General features: G+C 35.5%; 1 protein-coding gene across 8 annotated transcripts in view; it reads right to left on the bottom strand.

Moving 5' to 3' along the window:
• Cdk19 (cyclin dependent kinase 19) overlaps positions 1–22,690 on the bottom strand; it is a 153,404-nt gene that overhangs the window by 48,467 nt on the left and 82,247 nt on the right. For 7 of the 8 annotated variants that reach the window (XM_074076766.1, XM_074076769.1, XM_074076801.1 and 4 more), the window contains 2 exons: positions 14,628–14,738; positions 12,715–12,855 (listed from right to left, as the gene is read on the bottom strand). In XM_074076766.1, the coding sequence (XP_073932867.1) occupies positions 12,715–12,855; positions 14,628–14,738 (252 nt within the window). Of the gene's footprint in view, positions 1–12,714; positions 12,856–14,627; positions 14,739–22,690 lie in introns of those variants that run through there. The other variant, XM_020156237.2, reaches the window with a different exon arrangement.

Here is a 22,690-nt window from a genome sequence, read left to right as displayed (position 1 = left end):
TTGTTCTAGGGTTTAAAAATATCACCTATATGCTAATGACTCCAAATCTAGACTTTTAGGTTTCTTAGCTTGCATACATCTTAACAGATATGTCAACTGTATGTTGGCCATCTTCACAATTATCACAAACTCAACTTGTCCAAGCTAAATTTTTACTTTCTCCTGCCTTTCCTAGTACTCCTTTCCCAGTCAACAAAAGCAGAAGTCTGAACTCCACCCTGTCCTTCATACCTTGAATCTAATTAATTCTCAGATCTACCTTAGATCCTACCTTCTACCTTCCTTCTTTATTCTGACCACTTCTGCCATAGGTCTTCATGATTCATCAACAAACTGACTACAGTAGCCTGATAAACCTAGTATCACCCTGTGTCTTTAAGTCAACTTTCCATAACTGTCTGAGTGGTTTCTCTTAAGAACCTGACCAGCTCAGAAAAATCCATGCTTCTAAACAGAACAGTTAAAGTCCACCATAATGTCTCTACTTCTCTCTCGTCTTTTCTTTTACTACTTGTTTTGTCCCAGTAGCTTATAGTTTCTTTCCATATGTCATTATTACTTTATTACTCATGCTGTCTCCTCTGCCTGGAATACTTTCTGACCCATCCTTTTCGCCTTATTAGTTTCAAAACATCCTCAGTATGAGTCCTCCAAAAAAGCGTTCGCTCCAACTGGTTGGATGATCTGTACACTCAGTAACTTATGCATAGAGATTCTTGTACCTCATAATTTTTTTTTTTTTACAATGTTAGGAATCAAATCCAGGGCCTTGCAAATGCTAGGAAAGCAGCCTACCACTGAGCTATACCCCCAGTCCCATAATTTCTTTCAAAAACTTGCTATTTTAAGATTATCTGCTTATTAAATCTACCCCACAATGCACCCATTGAGGGAAGGAGCTGTATTTTATTAATCCCTGTGTTCCTGGAGTTCAGTATAAACCCTGGCAAATATTAAGAAGTCAAAATGTGTTTGTAAAGCAAATATTCTAGGTCTGTAAACCACTACTCTCCCCATAGAAATGCAGTTATAAATAATCTAATTTAAAATGACTATGTTCAGTAATATCATTAGCATCATACTTTAGGTACATGGTGTGTTAAATAGGCCTTTCTATTCTGAGAATGTAACCACTGTTTAAAATATTATCTCTAAATGAAAATGTCTTCCCAGTTGGAAGTTTCATGTTTATAGCCAGATGCGGGTTATCTGCAAATCAGAAGCAGCCTATAATATTAAATGCTGTGATTAATTTCATTTTACCTTAATCCAGGCTGGCAGGATCTGTAATACAACACTTATGTTAATCAGACTTTGGTATTCACAGTAAACAATGCCTGCCAACCCAACACTGCCAACAGTTAACAATGCCCTTCTTTGTCTGCCTTTCAGAAGTGGTTACAGGCCTGAGCAATAGAGATAAGGTCTTCTTTTCTCCAACAAGAACCAATAAAAAGCAACCATTATAAAAAGCTCAGTGTAAGACAAACACATGTGTCTAGAAGGCTATTTAATTAATTTCAAGGTCAGGAAGAGAAAATAATCAAGATTTATTCCACAACTGATATCAACCGCAGGACTAACACTACAAAGGCATTCTGATTCAAAATGAAGTTTTCTATTTACATTTGTGCCATTCATATTCCAATCAAATAATTCCTTCTATCATGAGAAACTAAGAATGTTGGAGAAAGAAATTGTCAAGCTTAGTCCCTTGTTTTACTGATGAAGAAACAGGCCCAGAATGAAAGACCCAGAACCTCAACCAAGTTTATTCTCCATAGATAGTGGCAGACAGAGACAAAATCTAAGTTTCCCAGAGATGCACTCCAGTCTAGAGTTGTGAGAGCAAAAGCACATTGGGGAAATGAACAGTCCTAGCTGCTATTTCTGGCTATAATATCTGAAAGTCTTCTACCCAGATATGTGCTTAGTTAAGAATAGCTCATACAAAACAACCATCATATGTTATCTCCTAATAAATCATCAGTCCTTGCATACAAAATTCGCTCATTCTCAATAAGGTATCTTTGTTGCTGGTTAAATAGTACCTGTGGTAGTGATTACTGGGGTAACTATTTATCAAAATAGTTATATATAAATTTATATATAAATTTTACCTCAATAAATAAATTTTATAAAATATATGCCTCAAATGAATTCTTCAGTTTTAACTACAGCTCACAAAGTACTAGAGCTCCTGTCTGTGGATTTTGATTCCTAACCAATGCCTATCATTGCTATCAATGTTGAATCAATCTTGATTATACCCTCTTAATGCCTTCTTAGTGCTTGACTGTGTCCCCCAAAAAGAATCTGTTAGAAGCATATTCCTCAATCCAACAGTGTTAACAGGTGGGACCCCTGAGAGGTGATTAAGCCATAAGGGCTTTGCCTACATGAATAGATTAATGCCTACTATAAAATGGGGTGAGACTGTGAGTTTTACCTCCCTTTCTCTCTCTCCCCTTTGTGCCACAGGATGATATGGCAAAAAGGTCCTCGCCACATGCAGCCTCTCAATCATTGGACTTCCCGGCTATAGAACTAAGAGCCAAAAAAACTAATATTGTTTGTTTATTGTTTTATTGCTCAGTCTGTTTTAGCAGCAGAAAAATGGATTAAAAGAATGACCCTGAAGATAACTTGGTAGACTCTTCTTTTTTCTTTTCTTTTCTTTTTTAAGAGACAGGGTCTCATACACACTATGTTGCCTCTCTTAAGTTGGCCTTGAATTTGTGGGCTCAAGTGATCCTCCAACCTCAGCCTCTCAAGTAGCTGGGACTCTACTAGATATGTACCACCACATAGCTGGTAAACACCCTTACAAATGTATGTGTTTGTTAGCACAGGCCACTAAAACTTTATGCTAAAGTCAGGGAGACTTGGCCCTGAGCTTAACCTTAGAGGCCTCATCTGTCACTGAGTCAAATAATGTCTCTTTAAAGTTGGCCCTTTGGAAGTGAGGTTCCTAGTGTATTGTATCTTCTGCCTATGGAACAGATGGTGGAGCACTACATTGCATTTCTAATTCAAACTGACAGATGTACAGAATGCTGTCAAAAGCTTCAAAAGCTTCAGTTACTCGGCTGGGGTATAAACGATAGAAAAGGTGTCATGCCCCAGTCCACATCTGAAAACACCTCAGGAATACCCTCCTATATATGTAAGGTATATGCTACAATATCCAGCCTGGGCAAAAAAGGCAGGGAGACCCTGTCTCAAAAGCAAAAACAAAAAGGGATGGAGGTGTAGCTCAAGTGGCAAAGCACATGCCTAGCATGCATGAACCCCTGGGTTGAATCCCCAGTACCACAAATTAAAAAAAAAAAATCTCATCTGAGCCAGGTGTGGTGGCACACACAACTCAACATTCAGGTGAGGCAGGAGGATTTAAAGGGAGTTCAAGGCCAGCCTTAGCTACAAAGCAAGTTCAAGGCAAACTTTGGCTACATAGTAAGATCCTGTCTCAAAGATGTTGAGGGGGGTGGGGCAGAAAATGCAGGGGGAGAGAAACATCTCAAGGCCTTCAGTAGAGAAAGCAGGACAGAAGTCTTTGTAACGGATGACATCACTATCATCAAAGCCCTCCAGACTGCACACAAGAAGGGCTAAGCCACCAACTCTCAAGTAGCTAATTCTAAAGGAATTAACTAGCAACCCTAGTAGTATTCCTAATCATGTCAAGATTTGTAATTGTTCAAAATGATGTAATATTGCAAGTTAGACAATATCTAAGCCATTCTTTGCTTTTTAATGGTTAGTACTGCATTTTAAAATAAATTTGAATGATTAAATCATATAAAAATACTACTTTGTACAACAGTTCTCTTTAAGTAGAAAGTTAACTTAATAAATCAAACGAAAAATAATAGGAAGTCATTTGACTAGCATGAGATTGTTACCTCTAAAGCTTCTCTTAGTCGTTCCTCATTTGAGAAGAATAAAAAATAAACACTTTGAAGCACTTAACTAATTTTGATCTCATTTAATCAAGTTTTTAAAATTTTCTTATTTTAAATATGAAGTCTTAGAAAAATTATTTGCAATATTTAAACTAAACAAGATGAAACATGGACCACTTTTTAATTTTTTAAATACCAAGAGGACTGTTTCACATATTTATACTAGGTATCTATTTTATAAAGCAGAGGGTCTAGGGAGAGTATCAGGCTAAAGGAGTTCTGGGGGAAAAAAGGAGGTTAAAAGAAAAGGGTATTTTTGGCTTGTTGACAGAATCAACAAGTATCTACAGAAGGGAAAGTAGAAGGAATTCAGAAACTCCAAAATTAAAATGCAGAGTCAGTAACCCTATAAATTACCTATCATTATCCTCATTTTACAGGTAAGTCAACTGAGACTTAAGGATCAAGATTGGCCCATTTAGAAACAATTTTTTAAAGTGTAGGTTCTTAAAGCTTCCATAGCATAAGAAATCTACAAGGTCAAAACTCTAATAAGCTAGGTATGGTACTTGGGATGCAGAGGCAGGAGGACTGCCACCTCAAGTCCAGCCTGGGCTATACTGAGAGTTCAGGTCTAGCCTGAGCAACATAGTGAGACCCTATCTCAATAAATCAAGGACTGGGGAAGTAGCTCAATGGTAGAATGCTCGTCCAGCATGCATACAACTTGGGTTCAATCCCCAGCATGGCAAAAAACAAAAACAAACAAACAAAAACTAAAAGAAAAACCTCTAATAAAATGATATTAAAATGACTCCAAAATGCAGGCTTGATGGTTTACAGTAAGATTCTAAGGCATCTCTTTGAGGTGTAACACATTTGCCTTATCAGGCCTGTTTCGCAAAGACAAAATTAAAGACTTGCGGTATCCCTTGTCAGACCAGGTATGAAGAGAAACTGCACTGCACAGTGAGGTCGTCGCTAGGTGATTCTTCAACAACTGAGCACTTACTTAATCAAATTTTCATAAGGATTAAAAGTACAACATTTTTTTCCCAGCTGTGTAAAAGTAAATGATGGTCTTTGACTTTCATATATTGATATCTTCAAATGCTCTCTTTAGCCAAAAACTGTATTTCATCCTCCTGCTTAATGTTCTCTCCCTACTTGTCAGCTAGCTATTACAACTCAGCAAAATTACTAAATTTGGAAAACAATGCTTTCACCATTATTTAAATATTTTTTTGCATTTTCACCTCTGCTTTATTTTGAGTGAAACAGAAATAAGAAAATACTAATACTAGAGATAAGCATAGGCCTCAGACTGTGTAACAAAGGTGGAAATGTCTAGGTATGTTCAAAGTGATAAATCCTGGCCTGGCTCTCTATTGAACAAACTTTCCTCTTCTTCTCCCTCTCCTTCTCCCTCCCCCTCCCTATCCTGCTTTTTTAATGAAACAAACCCAAAAGATGTACACTCAGGCTCAAGTTGTGCAGATCACAAACATGGAAAAAACAAATGAACAAAATGACAGATGAACCTGGGTGGCTCATGCCTATAATCCTAGCTATTCAGGAAGATCAAGGTTCAAAGCCAGCCAGGACAAATACTTCACAAGACCCCATCTCGAAAATATCCAACACAAAAAGGGGCTGGTGGAGTGGCTCAAGTGGTAGAGCACATGCCTAGCAAGTGTGGGACCCTGAGTTCAAAACCCCAGTACCACCAATAAAAAAATGATAGATGAATAAATTTTTTTCATGTGTGTGGGACTAGGGATTGAACGCATGGTCTCACTTGGTAGGCAAATGCTCTACCACTTGAGCCAAGCTCCCAGTCTTAATTGAACAAACTCTCTGAACTTAAGTAGATTGAACTTATGGTTCAACAGCAGGGAGGAAAGGGGAAGGGAAAAGGTGAGGAGGGGAAAATATATCAAATTCTGTAAATAAATCATTGAAAGATGTTTTTAAAAAGAAAGGGATACATGCTAAGTTAGAGTATTTTTTAGCTTTCAGAGCCAGAACTATGCCCAAAGCCCATTCATCTTTGTAACAAATATATAAGGAAACATGGATTTTTTTGTATTTTCTCTATTGCATTTCTACCAAATAAAAAACGACAATAACAGTATCCAAATATCACTGAAAAGCCTCTTAGACTCTGTGATAGGCAGTTTTGGCCATGGTTTCTAATGTTCTCCAACTTCTGGTACACATATTGTTGTACAAATTCCTGTCCTGGAATGTAGACTGTACCTAATGACTTGCTCCTAAGGAACAGAATATAACACAAGTACAGGGATGTCACTTCTATGATGATGATATAAAAGACTGATTTCCATCTTGTTAATACCTTCTGTCTCTCTTGTCTTCCTCCTTGTTCACCCTGGTTAAGCAAACTGCCATGTTGTGAGATGCTCTATGGAGAGCTCATGTGGCAAGGAGCCAATACAGGCCCCACCCATGAGTTCATGAGGCAATGAATGAATCTGGCCAACAACCAAGTGAGTGAGCTAGGAAAAGGAGTCTTCCCAATTAAGTCTTTTTTTTTTTTTTAACAGTTGGGAAAAATAATTTTTTTTATTTATTTTATTTTTTTTTACTCTTCTGTCCTTAGCATTCACTTTTTTTTTAATTGTTTTATTATTCATATGTGCATACAAGGCTTGGGTCATTTCTCCCCCCGCCCCCACCCCCTCCCTTACCACCCACTCCACCCCCTCCCTCTCCCCCCTACCCCCTCAATACCCAGCAGAAACTATTTTGCCCTTATCTCTAATTTTGTTGAAGAGAGAGTATAAGCAATAGTAGGAAGGAACAAGTGTTTTTGCTGGTTGAGATAAGGATAGCTATACAGGGAATTGACTCACATTAATTTCCTGTGCGTGTATGTTACCTTCTAGGTTAACTCTTTTTTGATCTACCCAGTTAAGTCTTGAGATGAGATCCTTAAGAGACCCTGTAGTGGAGGACCTAGATAAGGCACATCTGGATTCCTAAATCACAGAAGTTATGAAATTATGTATGTCTTAAGCTACATAGTTTTGGGTTAATTTGTTATGCAGCAATACATAACTAATACAGACTTGCAATGTAGCCAGCATGTAATAATCTAGAATGCTGTTGAAAATCCGTAAGTATACTGCTTGAACAAGCAGACATAAGGAAGAAAACCGCCTAAAACTATAGTTCATGTCAATTAGTACTATAAAGTATACTTTATTTAATATACTTTTACTTCAGCTAAAATATCTATCCCATCATTTTCTTTAATCAACTGAAACTGTATGAGTTTCTGTTGTTATTGTTATTATTTTAGTAAACCTCTAATAGAACCAATATATCTTCAGATCTCTGACAGAAGTAACTTTTGCACAATCCAAAAATGTTTAGTAGGTATTAATTAATAACAAAACCCAAAAGATTTCTGGATACAAAAATTATCTCTCTCAATTGGATCTCATAAAATTTCCACGTATCCTGTCACTAAAGTGAAAAACAATTATTATTCAATTATTTAAAACCCAAGTTAAAGTTCTAAGATCAGATCTCTACAATTTTTTTTTTTTAAAGACAGAGATAGGTCAGAGCCCTGGAGCGTTTGTTCACAAATTCTTTCTTACTTCTTTTTTTTCTTTTTGTAGGGGGGGTTATGCTACTGGCGTTTGAACACAGGGCCTCACACTTGCTAGGCAGACAATCTACCACTTGAGCCATTCCACCAGCTATGGAAATTCTTCATTCAATAAAAACCTAGTGCTTACCATGTGCTAAATTCCAGGATATGGTAGTTCAGTTTATGCCACTGATCCATTAGCAATATTCTAAAACTAAACAACCACAGATATACTAAATAATACTATCAATTATCCAGTATTTATCCATCTTTGCTAAAGAATAAATGTGAAACTGCTGAAATTCTATTCAAGTAACTTCTGAGCAAAAAACAGTATGCACCACTAGGCCTACAAGATCAGTGATATGAACCTTGCTCTCAGAAGCTCATAATTTTGAAAAGAAGATAAACTGTATCTTGGCATTCTTCCAATCTACCAGAAATAGTAATCTTATAAAAGTGAGTCATCCTATATTTCATCTTCTTACTCTTAACCATATCCTGCTGTAAAATTTTCTCCCATATTGTTTACAAGGTCCAAATATTTATAGACTTATGTCTCTCCTTTACTCTTAGTCAAGATGAATGTATTTAGTTCTTTTCCTTTTCTTTTAAAGCAATTCCTCAATTTAAAAAATCTTTTTGGTGACTTTAATTCTTACTTTTGTATTAAATTCTAAGATCCAAATCACATAATTAAAATATTATTTCAGGTATGAAATCAATCATAATGAAAACATAAACCTTTTTAGTGATGCAATGTTTCTATACGTAAAGCCTAAAATATTGACTTTTATTTTCCAATTGTTTTAGTTGTATTAGTAAACTGCATACTTGTATTTATTGTAACACTTTATTTGTATGGATTTTCCAGGTTTCTCATATCAAAGGAATAATTAGAGATGGTGAATACTTGGAAACAGTTGTGACAAGTAGAATAAAGCCAAACTTCTTATAGTACAGAAAATGAAGCTTTAAAAAAAAAAAAAGAAAAAAGAAAAACATCCATTGACTTAAACAGCAATTGTACTCTTAAACTCACTAAAAATAATTTTTCAAATGTCTCTATCATCATCTTTTAACACCACAGTCATATTATCTACTACAGAACATATCTATAAAGTAAGCACATACTTTAAATCCTCTCTTCCTGAAAATACTTAAGCAAAAGCATGACAATATAGTTGCAAATATCAGAATTTATGATCAGTGAAAAGAATCAGGGAGGCAATCCCATACCGGGTGGTTCAAAGTTTCAGATTTTATTAGAGTTACTTGAGGAGCAGAGACATTCAGTAAATGTGTGGGTAAAATATAAACAAGTACAAGGCGAGTTCAGAACCAGAGTCAAAACACATTTTCAACATTGTATTCATGTCACAAACAAATAATCAGTGGAGTCTTTTTTTGTTTTTGTTCACAAGCTTTCAATATGTTAAAACAAACAAACACTCCAAACTCCCTGATATTTAAGGCCTACTTCAATCAAGCTCAAACCCCATAGTACCCCAACTATGCATATTTGGGCCAGGCAGAACTATACATCCTTTCTGAGATAATCCAAATGCTTTCTCGGGTAAGGATTTTTTTGTTTTTTTCAGTACTGGGATTCAAACTCAGGGCTTACCCCTTGGGCTACTCTACCAGCCCTTTTTCTGGGATGGGCTTTTTCAAGATAGGGTCTCACAGACTATTTGCCCAGGCTGGCTTCAAACCTCGAACCTTGATCCTCTTGATCTCTGCTTCCTGAGTAGCTAGGATCACAGGTTTGAGCCACGGGTGCCTGGCATCACCTCAGGACTTTTACATTCAATACTCCTTTAGAATTCCTTCCTCCATCTCCTAAATTCTACTCATTCTTTAAAGTCCAGTTCAAATGCCACTGCTTTTTGAAGTACTGAACCTCTTCTGACTTGAAAAGCACTTAGTCTGTACCTGTCACAGAGTCACAATAACATTCTTTCTTACTGTCTTATAGTGTAACTGTTTGTGTGTATGCCATGTTTCTTTTCCTTGACTATAAGCTTCGTGAGGTTTTTTGATGCAGTCATACTTGTACTGTCCCCAGCCCTCTATTTTACACACACAATAATAAATGTTCACCAGTGTGTCTAAATACTTTACCCAAAATGCCATAAAAATCACTCTTCTCACTGATATTCATTCACTGAGGAAATAATTCCTCAACACCTATTGTGTACAGGGGTAGAGGTACACAAAAGAACAGACACAGACCCTGTCCCCTCAAGAAGTTTACCATAATATTAACAGATAAATGCTACAAGAGAGTAAAGATGAAATGTATCAGTAATCAATAACAAGGAGAAAGTATTTCTAAGTAGAGATGTATATAAGCATTAAGTTTGAATGTTTGTGCTGAGCCCTGAAAAATAGTATTTGAGTATGTAGAGGCAGGGTCAAAAAGTTGTAAGACAGGGGAAATAAAAGCTATTTGAGGCAGGAAATCTCAAAAGGAAACAGGAATAATCAATAGTTCAATAGTACAATGTATGTGAAATAGAGAATACAGAAAAATTGTAAGACAATTGGAGCTATACATATGTAGTAACACCCTGGAAACCAAATAATAAGAAATTATAGCTTCAGTCTGTCAATAAGTACCTACATTTCAGGCTGGACACCTATAATCTCAGCTACTTGGGAGGCAGAGCTCAGGAGGATTGGAGTTTGAGGCTAGCCCAGGCAAAAAGTTAGCAAGACACCATCTCAACCAAAAAGTTGGGTGTTGTGGTGAATGCCTGTGATTCCAACCACATAGGAGGCTATAGGTAGAAGGATAGTGACCCAAGACTGGCCCAAGGCCAAAAAAATTCAAGATCCTATTCAAAGAATAACTAAAGAAAAAAAGGGCTGGGTATATGGTTCAAGTGGTAGAGCACCCAAGCTCCCTCAGTTTTTCAAACTCCAGGGTCAGCTTTAAAAAAAAAAAAAGAAAGGACCCACCTTCAAAGTTCTTGAGCAAGAGTTAAGTAAATAGCTAGCAGCTCTACAGAGAAGTGAAGGGAAAAAGAGATTGTTAACAAGGACAAAAACTGACAGACTAGTACCATAATAGAGGAAAGAGGTAATAAAAGTCTGAATTAGAAAAGAAGCCCCAGAGATGAAAATAGTAAGTGGAAGAGATATTTTAAGAGATGAAACTGAAAGAACTTGACAAGTTTCAGGTGTAGAACAAAGAAGGGTCTGCAAAGAGGTAAAAGAAGTTTCTAAGCTAGTGGGAGGGTGGTGCCATACCCAAAATAGAGGACTACAGCAGCAGCACGTCTGGATGGGAAAAAACTGAGTCCTGGTTGTACTGAATTTCATCAGTGGATATTCAGGTAGCAGTATCACAAATAAAATATGTTAAACAATGCTGCTTAGAATAAAACATACAATTTTATGAAATGAGGGAAGCATTCAAATTAATCCTCAATAAGATTCTCATCAATGATTCAAACAAGATTACAACCCTGAAAACAGAACTCACATAGGTTACATTAAGTGTATAGAGAATTAACATCTAAACACCATCTATGATTTTGACCTAGAACAACCTCATATACCTAAGAACCATTTTAAAACATGATGATTCATGGTTAAGAACAATGGGATATGTGAAGTCTTAACCTTTATAGGTCAAAGTGATATAATGATAATGCTTTTGTTAAAATGCTAACTGCATTGTTTGTAGTCCCTATTATTTGGCCCCAATTTAATGACATAGTCGGATGTTCAGGCCTAACTGACAAGGTGCCAAGGGATACAAACTAGATCTCTTTGTGTATTTATTCCTTTATGTAATAAATAATCTCTTCAGTTAGTAAGACTGGAATCTATCTAGAACTCCTATCACAGACCTAAAATTCTCAAAAACCTCAACAATAAATGATCATGAAATCACTTTTGAGGTGGATGAATAAAATCCAATGATGTACCCATATCTTTGTAAGGAAAAACAAAGAAAAAAACCCCTCAACAATACAAATTTTTTTTTCTTTTATTGATATATGCATACAATGTTTGGGTCATTTCTCCCTGCCTTCTCCCTGACCCCTCCCTTACCCGCCCCTCCGCCTCCTCTCCCCCCCCCACCCCCTCACTACCAGGCAGAAACTATTTTGCCCTTATCTCTAATTTTGTTGAAGAGAGAGTATAAGCAATAATAGGAAGGACCAAGGGCTTTTGCTAGTTGAGATAAGGATAGCTATACAGGGAGTTGACTTGCATTGCTTTCCTGTGCATGTGTCTTATCTTCTAAATTAATTCTTCTCGAACTAACCTTTTCTCTAGTTCCTGATTCCCTTCCCCTATTGGCCTCTGTCACTTTAAAGTATCTGCATTAGTTTCTCTGCATTGAGGGCAACAATTGCTATCTAGTTTTTTGGGTGTTTTACCTATCCTCATACCTCCCTTGTGTGCTCTCACTTTATCATGTGATCAAAGTCCAATCCCCTTGTTGTGTTTGCCCTTGATTTAATGTCCACATATGAGGGAGAACATATGATTTTTGGTCTTTTGGGCCAGGCTAACCTCACTCAGAATTATGTTCTCCAGTTCCATCCATTTACTTGCGAATGATAACATTTCATTCTTCTTCATGGCTGCATAAAATTCCTCAACAATACAAATTAAAATAACAACATGAAAATGAATATCTAGCATCATTTAATTAATATTAATAAATGTTTATTATATGAATACTAAATAAAAAAGTAAAATCAAACATTTGAATTGTGTTTAATTTACCTAACAAAATATATTTATTCATTTATTTATTATTAAGGTTGGCAACAACATTCGTTTTACTAAATAAAAGGTCATTATTTCAGCTTAGATTTTAAAGGTGAAAAGAATGAGAACTCAGTTTTTAATTACTCATGTTTTTACTAATGATGAACAATATAAAGAACAAACTGAACTTAAATGTATTTGCTTTACATATTAACTACCCCACTAAAATTATGTACCAATCATCTGCTAACAATCACACTGACATTTTCTAGATAAGTGTAAATGCAAGGGAATAACATACACAAAATATTAATAAAGGTAGTCTATTGATTATGGCTGATTTTTATTCCTTCTTTTTTGCTTGGGTATATTTTCAAGACTTTCTGCAATTGTTTTTTATATAATTGTACCAAGAAGAAAATATTTTGTTAAAAGAGGAAAAAAAGACTTACTTACCAGGTCTCTGTGAAGCACCCAATTTGCATGGAGGTAATGAATACCATCAAGAATCTGATAAAGTAAAGATTTAACCATAGATCTTGGCAACTGCATGGGTTTTTTATTTGCTTTTGATGCACGGTGAAACTTAATAATATGCTAAAAATTAGAAAATAAAAGATACTATTAATATACTCTTTGCTATATCTATGCCAAGAAAATACACTGAGACTGTAATAAACGCTCTATATTTTAAAATTACTTTTTAAAGGCCAATGATATAAAAAATAATTTGAACATTAAAGTCAACCAAAACTGAATCTATTTTGGGGTGTGAGTTTGCCTTTGTTAATGTTGGGTTATAATGACCAGATTTACTCAAACCATTATGATTTTCATTAAATAGTACCAACAGGTAAATGCTTGTCTAAGAATAGTATGACATATTCTCTTCTGAAGAATGAAAGTTTTTTTGTTTTCGTTTTTTTTTTAAAGAAACCCTGTAAAAACATTACTATTCTATCTTTAAAAAATAGCACTTAGTACATTTGGGTAACATTTCTTACTGTGTGTACTTGGGAATTATTAGAAAAGTTCTATGTCCTTTTGGCACAAAATAAATTAAGATACGCTCCTAGGAGTTAATATTAAATAGGAAATCACAAAGGAGAGAGAAAAGAGAACAGGGAATTTAATTCCATTGAAATAAATACAACCAGATCATTATATTCAAATTGTTACATCCACATTGTAATGAGAAGAAATGTTACTTACCGCCCCTAACCTCCCACATCTATCCCTGCTCCATTTCAACCTCTGACCAAACCAGCAAAATGGATATTGAGGGTCATTTAAAACTCTCCTCAAACAACATTAGTGGAGTTATCAACGACTTCAAAATGGTCAAACTATGAACTTATTTATATAGCTTCCTTATTTTTTATAAATTGCTCAGTAACATTTATTTAATTTTCAGAAATAATAAAAATTTGAGTTTATACCAAAGTAGTGATTTCCAACAGAAATATAAGGAAAGCTGCAAACATAACTTTCAATTTTTTAAAAATCCCGTTTTTATAAAAGAAGGGGAAACAGGTAAAATTGATTTGTGGACCATGGTGGACAGAATAGTTATACAGGACTGCCTAGTCCAATGTACAATATTTTTCATACCACTGATGTTCAAAATGAAGTAAGTATCAACTAAATCTTGGCAAAAATGTAGAGAAAGATGAGTGGGGAAAACAGCATGTTTATCAGTAATTGAGAAAAACACTGGAGGTTCTAGTCAACAGTTCCTTCAAGACCTCTAAGTCTATTGGAGATTTTCCTAAACGTATCTGTAATTTATATAGATGACAAACATTGAATCAAAATTTAATTATACATAATTTGAGTTTACTGCCAAATCTGCATTTTTTCCTTTTAGCAGTTACTCAGATAAAATGTTTTAAAATGCCCTGATTCCTAAAAAGTTAATAATTAAGATTCTGATTCTTTTATATATTGATAAATATCTTTAAAATCTACAATAATCTATATAGTGGACCCAGTTTTACATGGAAAAATGTTGCAAGAAGTTGACCTTAATTTAGAAACTAATCACAAGTACATAAATTTGAACTATTGTGTATCACAAAAGAAACTAATTTTTCACTACACATATTAGTAAATTTGTCATTAATTACTTGCATAAAATTGTGGTTACTCATTAAAATTTTCCGGTGAAACTTCCGACTATTGCAAGTACTATCTTCTCAATAAATTTTAATTTACTGCTCAACTTCTTTAAACATGTATATTTATTATGTTTATTTTAACTGGTGGTTGACAACAAGCTGCCTTTTATTGTGTTAGCAGTACATATCACTCACATGCCCGCTCCATACCTATATAAAATAACCCTAGGTATTCAATGAATTTAGACTTACCCACAAGTCATGTTCTGCATAATCAAACAGCAGCCACACCTTCCTGTCACTGTGAGAAAGGAACACCTTCTGCAGTGCAATCACATTAGGGTGCTTCAATTCTCGCAAAAGCTGAATACAAGAGAAACAGAGGGACAACCATGCTGTTAGTGAGAATGGGAGGAACTATGTATTTCTCATAACTTCAAAATAAAATTTTTAAAAATTCAGAAAACACAGGTAAGCAAAGTGAACAGGAAAAATATCACCCCAAATACCACTAACTCAGAGATAAGTTCTGTCAACACCTTGGTGTATTTCTTTCTGATCCTTTTTTTATGTGTATGTGCATTTTTAAAATGGGATTACTTTAAACAGTAAAACACAAAAAGGTTAATAAAAGTATAAAAGTAATATAATATCACTGAAGAATTAATTATGTTTTGTATACTCCAGAAAAGGAGGAGAGATTTAACAATCCACTCATGCCTGGAGTATGTAGCTGGTACTTTTTAGAAGAATAGTGAGTATAAGGCAATGACTCTTTGTACACTGATAAAAACTGGAGTTGATGAGAAAGCACTTGCCTAGCAAGAGTAATGAAGCCCTAAATTCAATCCCCAGTACCACCCAAAAAAATTGGAGTTGATAAGTTGCTACAGTTTTGGTCTTGAATGTTCCCCCAAAGTTCCATATGTTGAAGGCTTTAGCCCCACCCAGTGAATGGTGATACTAGAAGATGGTGAAACCTTTATCATGTGAGGCCCAGTAGAATGAAGTTAGGTCATTTGGGGGTGTGCCCTCACAGAGGATACTGGGACTCTGGACCCTCCTCTCTCCTCTCGTCCTCTCTTTCTTTACTTCCTGGCAAACCAAGAGGTGAACAGGCCTCTTCTGCCACATACTCCTGTTATGCTGTACTGTGCCATTACAGGCCCAAGCAACAGGGCCAAGTAACCATGGACTGAAACCTCTGAAATCATAAGCCAAAATAAGCCTTTTCCCTTATCAAGTTGATTATCTAAGGTATTTCTCACAGTAGAGGGCTTGTTAATAGAAAAAAAGAATAGGCATTTACGAAGTACAAGCTTCAAGTTACACCCTGACAATAAAGGGAAAAGATGGCCCAGATCAGCAAGTGAAAACTTAGCACTTGGCACATAACAAACAGCAGCTTGATAAAATATTTAGTAACAATGACATTAACTGCTCAAGGTAAAAGCCTTGTAAACATGACTGCCTCAGGCTATCCTTAAACAGGGTTCAGATGTAATAGGCAGAGAGAAATACATTCAATTTGATTTTTTTGGTATTTTTGGAGATAGGCTCTCAGACTGACCTTAAACTCATGATCCTCCTGCCTCACCTCTGGAGTGCTGGCATTACAGTTTACCACTACTGCATCAGGCTTGATAAATATATTTAGTGTTTTATAAATGTAAAGCTCCCCGGAAGACTATAGAAGGGAAGTAGAAGACTAAAGAAGGGAAATGGAAGGAAACTTATACTGAATACTTTTTTTCTTTGTTGTTGTTTATTCAGTTTTTTTTATGTGCAAAGTGATCACATACAAATGTTTTTCTCTCATTTAATCCTAATAACAATTCTACAATGTACAAAGAACCTTAGGTTCAGTGAGATTAAAAATAACTAGGCTCAAAGGCAAACAGCTAGACAGAGAAAGGATTTGGATTTAAATAGCTCTTACTGGCTCCCATGTCCATGTGTTTTTCTACTACAACTGAAGTCCTTGTCTTCAATTGCCACAATGTAGAAAGACAGACAGACATACTAAATAGATGAGGCAGAGAATAATAAATTGCTTACCCATTCTACTAATTTTAAGTGAGTAAAGCATACTTTGAATGCCTGTGCTAGACTCATGTAAAAATCATCTGGACTTGAGTTGTGCATGATGGGGCACACCTGTAATTCCTGCTACTGAAGAGGCTGAGATGGGAAGATCACTTGAGCCCACAAGTTTGAGAAAAGCCTGGGCAACATAAAGGGACCTCATCTCAAAAAAAAATTTTTTAATTCCATCCATGAAATTTTTATAGACTACTTCCCAATTACCTATTTCTTTATTACTTTCAATGGCAGATTTCCTAGTTCTCAATTTCATTTTTGCTTTGTGCCTCAGCTCTTTCTGTTCATCTGTATCTTACTAGCTTGGCTTGAAAATGACCTACCAGTTGTAAGTTAGACATGATTGCCCAGGTTCTGCCTCCAACTCATATGCCCTTGGACACAACCAAGAATTGTAAAAGCTCAGGTGGGCTGGGCTGCTCCTAGCCCACCTCCTCTTGTCACAGTCTGCCACTAGGTTCTATCAATAACTCTTGCTGGGTCTAAGTGAGAAATGAAGAGATGGAAGAGAAATGCCCAGGCAAGATATAACAGTCCTACTCCCTTGGTCGGGGGGAGGGGGTAAGAAGAGCACTTGCTCAACTATCTCAGGTAGGAAAATGATTTCTACTTTAATGGAATAAAATACATTGTCAATTAAACATCCTTTTGGCAACCTGATTCTGATGATATGGAACTATTTTATAACTCTACATTATAGCTAAGTGACAACAATGCAGGATAACTCCTGTCTACAGGCATATAAATTCTGTGCTGTCCAATAGCATTTTACTGACTTGGCTCCTCTCAACATGGAAGAAGCTGATGTTGCCTCAATTTTAATACTCCTAACTCTATGTCTGCTCTAAGGATTCTTTGAATGGGTTATAATATCAGCTTGGTTCCTACATTTTTTACCTTTTCCAAAAACTATCCTTTAATATTCACTGTACAGAAATATGTGACTTGAATGGACACTATAATGTTTACAGGTTATTGTCTATCTCCATTATTATATAAGCTCCATAAAGACAAAGATTTTTGTGCTTAAAATGACATCTAGTACATAATAAGCACTTCATAAATACTTGTCAAATGAATTAAATCTACAGAACTTACCGGGTTCTTAATCATAAAATAAACCAGTAAATGGCTTGTAACATTTTAAATTTTTGCTGCTCTTTCACAAATTAACCCTTTTCAAAAGGAGCTTTGAATGATTTTGTTTGTTCAATTAACACATTCTACTAGACATGTACGACTGCTGGCTTAATGTAATGAGCAAAAATACAGCTCTGACTATCTCAGGGTGAAATATTTAACCTGGCACACATAACCTGAAAAGCAAAGAAGTGCTATAAGAGGGCTGTGAATGTAATAAATGCTACAAAATTCTAAAGAAAATGACACATAGGAACAGGGAACAAAGGAGAGCACACCTAACAAACTAAAGCAGAGATTAACCTGTTTTTGTTTTTGTTTGTTTTGCAGTACTGGGATTTGAACCCAGGGCCTATACCTTGAGCCACTCTACAAGCTCTTTCTGTGATGAGTATTTTTTCAAGATAGGGTCTCACAAACTATTTGCCCGAGCTGTCTTCAAACCACAATCCTGCTGATCTCTGCCTCCTGCGTAGCTGGGATTGCAGGCATGAGCCACCTGCGCCCAGCTCACCTGGCTGTTTTTTATGGCTAGTTTGCAAAAAAGTGCCAGGCCCTAGATAAACATCCCATTAAGAACGTATTTTCTACCCCTTTACTAAACAAACAACAAAGTAAACATCTTTACCACTATCATTTTTTACCATTACTGTTTAATAAAATAAATAAATAGTAAACTTAAATGTTCAATAACAAAACTGGTAATTTGGCATATCCACATACTGCTTTCTCAAATATATACACTAATAATTTTTAGTTACATGAAAGACTTATGCTACAATGTTCTGATATAATGTAAAAGGCTACAAAATATAAAATATGTTTCTGAAACAGAAAATACATCAAAACATTAATAATAGTTATGACTGGGCATGAAATACAGTTTTTCTATTTCTTCCTTTTATTTCCTATTTGTCAGTTTTCTACAATGAACCTTACTCATAATTTTTTAAACACACACACACTAGCTCTTTCTTTCCAGAAATCTACCTGCCAAAGTGGGATACTATCTCAGCTTTTCATGTGGTTATTTAAGAAGGGATACAATGAAAGAAGCTGGTCATGCTGATACCTTCTCTAACTCTTGGCAAAATCACATTTCACCAATGAACTTTAATCTCTTGTCTCACAAGTATTTGTTCAACATGACCTCACGCAACTACAAATATGTTTAATCCTATTTAAACAGCTGTTAAGTAGACCATGATTTTCCTGTGACCCACACTAAGTGCTAACATCTGTCTAAGATACTCACTAAGATAACATGATCTCAAGCCTAATGAGGAATGTTCAATGGACATGACAGTATTTTATCTCATCCTCCTCTCACACATGTAAGTGACTTTAGAAAGTATCCACTTTTCACAGTCTTCAACATATAATAATCTAAAGTTGGAGCCTTAAATGTTTTCTCTAAAGCACAACTTAGGATCTTGACTCAAACTGGGGATTTTTGTGCTAAGATAAAAATTCCAGATTCCATTCACACATCATTTTTCTCCTTGCATTCTCCATTTTCTGTTGTTCAAGTCTATGATTCTAAATTTTCTTATACTTCAATAAATCACTTATCTCAAAGTAAATCCAATTTTCTATTCTTGTTTAATCCCTTAAAAATAATAGTAGATTCATAAGACCACCAATCTTCCCCTTGGATAAGAATAGTGTCAATAACTATTTAAGAAAGCACTGAGTGTATCATTTTTTTTTAAATGTAGGACACTTCTTTTCCCTCCCAAAGAACTGAAGAAAATGAAGTAATGCATTTTATGGTAATTAGGGGATCTGTCTGATTCCAAAATACTCTAGTATTTCTAAAACTGTAATTTAAGAGTTATGATTTTGAAAGGAGGCACTTTCACACCTATGACAGACGTTTTGGAAGCTGGTCTTTGCAAGTACATCAGATACATTATAACCTTCCAGCAGATGGCACTCATACCCTGAAAGGGGGTGATAAAGAACCAGGCCTGGTTCAAGGTGGCCCTTAATTTTTTGTTTTACTTCACCTCAGTGGCACTGCTTAGGTACCAGTCATAAGGTTCAGTGAGGTCGTATTTATCATTGCCACTCAGTAGAAGTGACAGTGCAACTGTAAATATAATGCAAAAAGTACAGGTGAGTCCTGATTTATTAGCACTAGGACACAAAATAAGTTACTTAACCCTTCAGAGTCTTGTGGAAGAATAAAGATGTCTACTCACAAACATAAACACAGTTTCTGTAATAAATGATTATAAGGAAATTAGGTATGTAATACAATGCTCGAAGCGGATTAAGTTCTTGATAAATTATAGTTACTATTCTTATAATCATGACTATTTGTAGGAATGTTAAGAATAAATGAGAATGAGATAATTTATGTAGAATGCCTAAATAAATTCTTGACAAACAGTAGCTGTTATTGTTGTTATTATTGTACTTAAATGGAAAAAAGCTAACCACTCAAGGCAGTCAGAAATACTCAATAGAAAGAAATAGGCTGTGATGGAAAATGGCGTATCATTCCTTACAAAGTGCTTGCCACACTTCTTTAGTAGATTCTATAATAATGTTCTGGCTGTATGAAAGCTATTTCCCTTTCTGTTTTGAAACAAACAATCTAATTTCTTTTTCTCTCTGAAATCAAGTTCCTCATGTTCTTGATCTAAGAGAGACATATGGTGTCAAATAAATCTATAATAAATAAGAAGTTCACATCCCCCTGACTATGATTGCATATATGTTCTTTTTTTAAATGTAAGCAATCTTTTATGTGATATATCCCATATGAAGAAATTGGAAATGCTTCTTATAAATCAATGGTACTCTGAACATACACAGTTTAAGTATGAAAAATGAAAACAGATACAAACCAAAACAGAGTTTACAAAGTAAAATCTAATTACTTGGAATTCTCAGGGGCATTCTAAGTCATTTTCTGACTCACTGAGAGGTAATCAGAAAACCTTTTCTTGCAACCTTCCTTGTGGAAAAACCTTCCTTGCCTTCACAATTAAATGAAATTAAATTTGTCTTTGACTCTGGGCATTCTTTTAGTGCCTTAGGGTTTGAATAAATAAACTCATGACAAATGTTTATTTTCTTCTCATTTATCCTTTTTGCTCTTGTAGCAGAATGAGAAGGGAAGATAAAATAAAATTAAACTAAGGGGCCAGGGTGTTCAGGGTGTAGTCCAGTGATAAAGCACTTGCCTAGCGTGGCAAGGCCCTGGGTTCGATCCCCAGCACCACAAAGAAAAAAAACCTAAACTAAGACTCCATATTTAGATCTCAGCTTAAGAAGAAAAAAACCAAATTATTGGTTTATTCTCTACAATTCTGCCCCTACTTCCTTTCCTTCTCTATTATCCAGTTTCTTTTGGCCTTTTACCAAGTACCTGAGCTTTAGCTACTTGTACTTGTGGAGAGTCCCAAACTGTGATCTCTAGCCCTAGTAGCACTCCTAAATTAACAGCAGCTTCCAGCTGTGCATATATACATCAACATGGAAAGTCTACTGTACCTCAAAATCCACAGATACAAAACTATCATTTGCCCACCTCTACCTGGTAGTATGTTTACTATTCCTGCAATGACACCAACATTTCCCAATTGTCCACATAGCCTAAAAATCCTAAGAAGTCAGTATTCAGTCAGCACATACAATATACTCTGCCTCTTACTGTATTTACACATACGCTCTCCTCTCTTCCTGATAAGGTCTGGAAAGATCTTTCCTAACCTCTTTGTCTGATTAATGCCCTCTTGGTTTTTAGAAAGGACTCATTTGTCACTTCTAAGAAACCTTCTCTGAAACTCCTAGTCTGAAGTAGATGTCTCTCTTATTTCTATTTATACTGTTTTTCCCTTAGCATACCATTAGTTAAATAAAAGTATGATGTAGTATGATTATCTATCTCCTCCTACTAGATATTGAGGTTCTAAAAGTGCACAGACTATGTACGTCTTCCACCTCTACATTACCATTGGTTTTTTACAAAGCAGTCACATGAATATGTGATGATCTACTGCCTATCTCTTCTAATATACCCTATGCATTGACATTAGAATATCATTCTTTTAATAAAGTATCTTATGTTAACTCTCCAACTCCAAAATTTCAAATGGCTTCAGTTAGAACTTCTAAGTAGAATATTCAAAACTATCTACTCCAAAGGTTAAAACTATTTTTTCTACAAATAATTTCTTATTTGGGGGCACCTGAGGCTCAAGATAAAAGTACATTGTAAACATGCATGCTATCAACACACACTTGAAAGGGTGAAGAGAAAGAAGGAACCTGATCTATCCTATGAGAAATTTACCAAGTACATTCACTGGAGCCTCAACCAAAACACTGCCCTAGGGTAGAATTGGAAAAGAGGAGGCTCATTTTTCCATTTCAGAAAGATCTTGTAAGGCAGATTGACTAATTAGGTAGTCCTATGGATGTACTCCAGGCAAAAACATGTACATGTTTTAGATATTGAAACCCATATGTTTCAAATACACAATACCAACAAGAAATAATTCAATCATAAAATAAAATTTTGACATTACCATCAAAAGTGAATTGTAAACATCTTAACCAAAATTAAGTCAGGTGGATAAGATCCAAATTAAGGATCAGTGAGCTTTGCCCTGCTAAAGGGAGTTTCTATCACAACTGGCACGTGTCTTCAGGATATTCCCCATGCAGCCATCACAAATGAACTCCCAAGGTTTCTACTGTACAGAATTCTGCCCATTACCTCCCATGAAGCCTTCCTGGGACATGGGGATAAGGATGAAGAATAATGGAAATTACCCACCAGATAGCAAGTGGAAAAAAAAAAATCTACAAGTCTAAATTCATTCGTTAACATTTGAGTGCCCAACACATTCGAGGCAAAGGGATTTCAGGGAGTTTATAGCCTAACAGGGACTGAAGAGGAGACACACATTAAATGAAAAAAAAAATTAATTATAATTATGATGAGGTTATGAAAGAAAAATATGGAATGGTACATAGGAGACCTAACCTAGTCTGAAAAGTTGGAGATGGTGCTCCTAACAAAGTGTGCCTTGTTAGAAAAAAGACAGAATTAAGAATTA

This window comes from Castor canadensis, chromosome 1 (assembly GCF_047511655.1).
Source record: "Castor canadensis chromosome 1, mCasCan1.hap1v2, whole genome shotgun sequence".
NCBI classification, from domain to species: domain Eukaryota; kingdom Metazoa; phylum Chordata; class Mammalia; order Rodentia; family Castoridae; genus Castor; species Castor canadensis.
Note: the sequence above shows the minus strand (reverse complement) of the source record. Positions and strands in the feature narration are given on the sequence as shown.